Source organism: Electrophorus electricus, chromosome 12 (genome assembly GCF_041902795.1).
Source record: "Electrophorus electricus isolate QZ-2024a chromosome 12, ASM4190279v1, whole genome shotgun sequence".
NCBI lineage: Eukaryota > Metazoa > Chordata > Actinopteri > Gymnotiformes > Gymnotidae > Electrophorus > Electrophorus electricus.
Window position 1 is genome coordinate 27,269,137 of NC_137508.1, and position 6,428 is coordinate 27,275,564.

Sequence of the window (6,428 nt, forward strand, 5' to 3'; positions counted from 1 at the left end):
TCCAGTGTAATTTTAAAAGTTGTTCCAAATCAGATATACATTGCAGCAGCTATTTAATTGCTGGGAAACTCATATTGGGATGGAATCAATAAATGTGTTTTGACAGCTCACATATAGGCCTAGCTGTCGGTTATGGGAAGAGAGCCTTAACAAAAGGAGGCTATGCTTACGGATAATGTCCAGCTTACCACTCGGGCTGCAGATCGATCCATTTGTTAGCACTGCGACATTGTGCAGTCTCATGACTTGTTCATCCCGCCTGGCATTAAATCAGCAGATACAGCAGGTGGCTAAGATGAGATGTGCAGGCAGCAGTACTCCCTCGCTGGCCATTGTTTCTGGTTCATGCAAACTGAACTCCTGGTCATTTTTATTTTATTTTTATTTTTTATTTATTGCGTTCACCTTGCTGGAGGGACATAGAATTGCATATCAGGAAAATGGAAAGTTGCGAGAGTCAAAAATCAGAGAGTAAACGCTGTCGTAGATTAAATACGGCAAATGAGGAAAACGCGCTTTAATTCACAAAAACATGAACGAGCACCAAGAATAGCATGGAAAGGTACATTTATTTTGTCTTTCTCTATGTAGAGTAGGGTACAGGGCAGCACATGGTTCCTTCAGCTGCTGTGAAACAACCGCGGGGACGAGCGGGCACTTGAACCACATGTTCGGAGCACTAACCTATAGGTATGAGCCGACATGTAGTCCTAGATATTAACGTGACCAGTTCAACTCTCCATTTCATCTGCGGGTGGGATATTCCTCAAGAAGCAGCAGCTTTCGTACATGAATTGCGAAGCACTATCTAATATGCTCAGAGAAGTGAAAGTGGAAAGACGACAAACCTGTCTGGACAGCCGGTGTTTGTAGCTGCCTAATGCTTTTGCGCCAGTACAGGCCGAAGTTAATCAATGAATTTATTTTTAGCGCCAAAAGAGCAGGACACGTTTTAAAGATATATAATATATTCATTCTACTTACGCGTGGCTTTTGTCACGTGATCTCTATTGTAACATATAGCTAACATGATGGTTAATACTTGGAGATTTTTAAATATGGCTAATAGAAGCCCTGACATACAGCAGTCTTTGAATAGTTTAATATTTCATTAGGTTGGGCTCAGTTTAGGACACATAGCATTAAAGTATACAAGCTAAAAGTAAGATGGAAGATGTTTTTGTCAATCGGAGAAATAAAGATGATCGACCAGAATGCTCTGGTAATCTTGACAGGTATGTTAGCCTGTTTGTTGGTTGTTTTATAGAATTTTGTACAGTATTTACTCTTAAATATGTCTAAATAGCCAAACTATTTAAAAGGACTTCCACAGGGACATGATGCCAGATTTAAAATGACATATCAACATGAATTTTCTTTTTTTTCCCCCACCACTTTTGGAGGGGTGATGCCTCAGACTATTGTTCAAGCTCCATGTTAGGCTGTGTTATCCATGTTAGGTATGTTATCTTTGGTCAGCACTGCTAAACCTAACAGCATGGCATTAAATCAACTTAAAAAGCTATGGTGACATTGGTTTGTCTCAGCATGGTAACGGTAACAGGCTCTTAGAGTGGCTTTAATCATGGCTTCAGACAACCCCATGGGAAAGGTAAACGTACTTAGGGTCTGATCTCCCAAAAGCATGGTAGCATGGTAACACATGTCATTGGTACATGTTATTGTGGTAACCATAATGCAAAATTCTTTGTAACGGATGAGTGTCCTTATCAGTATCTTCATGGCCTTATAACGTCTGCACTTTTAGGAAACTGAAATACTAAGGTGAAGCCAGCTGAATAACTTTGATAAGTGTAAAAAACTTTACAGAATTCTAAACAACAGGCATGCACCACCTTATGACTCTTCCAGGCAAACTGAATAGCTCCACAACCATTTTTGCTCATATATTATTGCATTGGTCAGTATTTAGGCCAAGACAGGGTTATTTGCATACATATTCAGGGAGTAAGGGTTTGTTTAGCATTTGTCTTTACATATTACACTATAACACCAAAGCCCACTGTAAGTGCTCTGTGGCCTCAGCTGTAATCAACTGAAACATGTTCAAAAACCTTCGATTTTCCCTTGAAGCTGGTAGCGAAGAGAAAGTCGCGCTGACCTGTAGAGAGTGGAGTAAAAGAACGTGGCCACTGAACATAGACCTCCCTGAACTTGATGAACAGCTGCTTCTCCTTGTCCCACCTGTAGATCTGTGAGAACGAATAGTCACTGCTCAGAACCAGATAGTGCTGGTCTTTGAACATGAAGGGCTGTAGGACCATTGCGCCACGGGAGGGCATGCCTTGTACTTCCACAAAGTTCTTACCCGTCCACTTCAGGACCTTTGAATCTCCAATGTAGCAGGCCATTGCTAAGTAGAGGATGTTGTTGATTCTGAAGGCTTTCACACTAACCATGTCATCCATATTCGGTATCTCATCATAGAGAACAAACATCTGGTTGCCCTTGTTCCACTGGTAAATAATGGGGGGCTGTAAACGGCTTGTGAGTATGAGAGCAGCTTTGCCATCCAGGTCAAAAAATTCTGCGTCAGTGTCACGAAACCACTCATGAAGAAACTGGTGAGGGAAGAAGCCTGTGTCATTCCACCTGAAGAGGGTGGACACGCCCGCTTTGGAGCTGTCGACGATCAGAAAGAACTGCTCATCCCCAATTCTGAAGACCTCGATGTCATTTGGCTTGGACACGTTCAGCATCTCTACTGCTTGGAACTTGGTGAACTTGTTCTGCTCTTGGTTGAATTTGTAAATGCGTGAGCCATTGAAGAGCTGAGTGACAATCACAAATGACTGCTCGTTAATCAGCACAGACCTGCACCCAATAACAGATTGTCCTGGAACAAGATAAGAACCATTTTAAAGTTTTATTTACATTCAGATTTATTCAGTTCACAGTTATATTATTAATAAGTAGTACTTTGTATTGAACCTGTGATGTTATCAAAAGGCCTGAATTTGGTCTCGATGTGATCCCATTCCATGATGATGCAGCTGTCTGAGTCTGGCACAGGCAATGCAGCATAAATGTCTTCTTTATAGAAGAAAATATCAGCTGACATGGACTGGGTGTTTATGATTTGATGAGAGACAAAATCTGGGAAACAAACAACACAAACCCGAAAAGTAGCGTAAGCTGTTTCATACTTCGAGTAGCAACATAAAATATGAAATAAAATTGTTGATTTGTAGAGCAAGTTACCAGTGGAGATGCACTTGGCATGTTTATCAGGAACATCTTTCATTAGGAGACCCTTGAGGTCTGCAGGCCCTGCGCAGTACACATCTGAGACTGTAGCATTTGACCTCTTCAGCCATAGCATTAACCACTTGGACTCACAGTCACATTGAAACAGGTTCCCCCTCAAGTCTCTAATGTTGTGAACAAAGAATAGTTCGATTAGAAGACACACCTGTGCCTGTTTGATAACTGTAGTGGTGTAGTTGTTTACATAGCATTGCTTGTGTATTTTTGCTCCATGGCAGCAATAAATAAATAAATATTAAGGGTGAGTGAAAACTTCAGTTTGTTGGCTGAAGAAGATTTGATTGCTTTCCCTCAACAAAAACAACAACAAAACAACCTCTTCTATCAACACTTCTAGCAAGTGTTTTGCCTGCAATAGCTGACATTTGCTTTTTATCTTAACCTGTTGTTTCTCATTCTGTGGTTTCATCTTCAGAAGCACAGGCACAGGAACAGTACTCACAGTTCGATCAAAGAATGCAAATCACCAAACAAGCCTTTTGGGAGGGTTTTCATATTATTGTTTGCCAGAGATCTTTAGAGAGGGGAAGGGGAAAATAGAGAAGAAATGACTTGAAAAGAGAAACATACACAAAATAATTAGGTGATCTTTCAAAACTCAGTTCTTTGTGTAGGTGGCACAAGAAGACCTTTCCAATTTATCTGTATAATACACAATTATGTACAAACTATTCTATATATGGGACTTAATTTTAACTTTAAGCAACAGTTTAAAATAACTGAGTAATGATTAATGTATTCTTATTCTCAAATAGCCACATTTTCCTAACAAAATGCACAAAATGTTCTTTTTTTCAGGTCTTTTTTTTTCTTTTTTTCTTTTTTTTTCTTCTTGACACAGCACAATTATAGCCAAACTTTACTGGGTTGATTCAGACAATTAAGCTAATGGGCTAAACAAGTATTTGCTGGAATTTTAAAAATACTTTTACTGCATATTTCCATTGCTGACGAGCTGAAACTTCTTATTCCATGCAGTGCTTCTGTGTGTCCCAGCAACTTACAAATGTGTGACATCACGAAGTCCTCTGAAGGCATATTTGCTAATTGCATCGATCTTGTTCCCTTCAATAAACCTGAGTGAGTGGCAGTGGTTTGAAAAATATTAGGCCAGTTCATATTAGAGAAACTTGCAGTACATAAAAATTCACTTCATATTTCAGATAGCAAACACTACAAACTAAACAGTTGTTTCACAGTTGTTGGTCCATGGGTTAGTTTAGGCCTCATGGGACAAAGCAAAACCTTGTATTAACTATATTGATGTATGCTATTTTTTTCTATACAATTGTAATAGATATAGCTGTGAATTACATTTAGTAACTTTAATAATACTAATACTAAAGTAATTTGATCAATCACAAATACTGCATAGGTGTGTCGCCATACACTTACAAGTATTCAAGGTGAGGAAGGCCAGAGAATGCGTCCTCCTTTATGTTGGAGAGGGAATTTGAACTAAGGAGCCTGAAAGACGGGAAAACATTTGTCCATTTACATCTCTGTGAAAATAACAAGACATCCTCTTCATAGCGTTTTACTACATATGATAATTCGCGTTCATTAACCACAATAGCAGATGTGCTCGTTTTATCGTCCTGTAAAGTGGCATAATACACATACTATATGTTGAATTCCCTGTTTAATAATCTATCACAGCTGTTTGGTTTTTTTTTGGGATTACCATAAACATCATTTAGATTATAAATAGCATCTGAATATCAAGATTTTATTTTTGGTGTAATCTGTCTCCGAGGAAAACATCATGTAATGTGTTTGGTTCCTTACAGTAACTGCAGCGATGGTATAAGGGAGAACATAGATGCTTTGATTTCTGGGAAGCTTCCATTGACAATACTCCTGCAAAACATGCCTTTATTAAAATCAGTTATTCAGTTTTAATCATTTTTGACACACCATTTGTAGATTCGGTCTGACTAAATGTCTACATTAGTAGACAAATAAAACTACCCATTGAAACTAAACAAGTTAAGAAGCGTTTTGCGATCACAAAATAAACACCGTTCAGTTTGTTTTTTCTTGAATACTGACAAGACCCCAGAGACTTACAGAGAGTTGATGTCACTCGGAACAGCCCGAGGGATGAAAGATGATCCGACGCAAATAATAGAATCAGACGTACAAGTGCAACCTGAAGGGCACTTGAAAATCCGTTTTGCCTGAAATACTTGAACGCTACACGAAAACAGTAAAGTTATCCAGATAAAATGTCGAACGCGAGACATTTCGCTTGTATGAATAAGGTGTTTTTGTTAAGAGGAGAGCAGCACTGGGCGCTGCACAGACTGACCTCAGCAAAGACTAGTGCAGTGTTTTCATCTGCCCCACTAGCGGAGACCTCTGGATCCACCCGGCACGCCTGCAGTACTACAGTTGATGGGACATTACACTTACACTGGCAAAATGATGGTCAGCTTCCGAAGTGAACTTAATAAATGATCATTCGAGTACCTTTAATCTTTCCTGAAGTAGTATAAACTATTACTACTACTACATTTTATTTAACCAAAACTTGCTTGGTCAAAAAACTTTTATTATATTATTATATTGTTACATAACTGACACGGTATGTTAAATCCAGTTAACCGAGGAATGCGTCACTAATGTCCTTGTTATAGGGCAGCTCTAACCAGAGCGCAAGCTGTCGTATAAAGACTAAGCATTTCATAAGATTTCGCAGAGGCAAGGACAAAAAAAAAAAAAAAAAAAAGACTTTTAACACTGAGCACGATGTCTAGTCGGAATCGTAATTATAAAATACTCTTAATTTGATGTGGGGCTAGAGGATGGCTAACATCTGACCACTGAGTGGTGGAGGATTTCAGCCCAGCAGTGACACTGACACATGTAATCAAACCCAGCAGTGACACTGACACATGTAAACATACCCATCAGTGACACTGACACATGTAATCAAACCCAGCAGTGACAGACACATGTAAACAAACCCAGCAGTGACACTGACACATGTGATCAAACCCAGCAGTGACAGACACATGTAAACAAACCCAGCAGTGACACTGACACATGCAATCAAACCCAGCAGTGACGCTGACACATGTAAACATACCCAGCAGTGACACTGACACATGTAAACAAACCCAGCAGTGACACTGACA

At 39.4% G+C, this 6,428-nt stretch overlaps 1 protein-coding gene across 1 annotated transcript; it reads right to left on the minus strand.

Moving 5' to 3' along the window:
- Positions 1-484: 484 nt before the first annotated feature.
- lgi2b (leucine-rich repeat LGI family, member 2b) lies at positions 485-5,845 on the minus strand. Its single transcript, XM_026998806.3, has 8 exons — positions 5,359-5,845; positions 5,077-5,148; positions 4,684-4,755; positions 4,293-4,364; positions 3,731-3,802; positions 3,223-3,392; positions 2,953-3,117; positions 485-2,857 (listed from the first exon to the last, which is right to left on the minus strand). The coding sequence occupies exons 1-8, from the start codon at positions 5,532-5,534 to the stop codon at positions 2,043-2,045; spliced, it is 1,614 nt and encodes a 537-aa protein (XP_026854607.3). The 5' UTR covers positions 5,535-5,845; the 3' UTR covers positions 485-2,042.
- Positions 5,846-6,428: the final 583 nt, after the last annotated feature.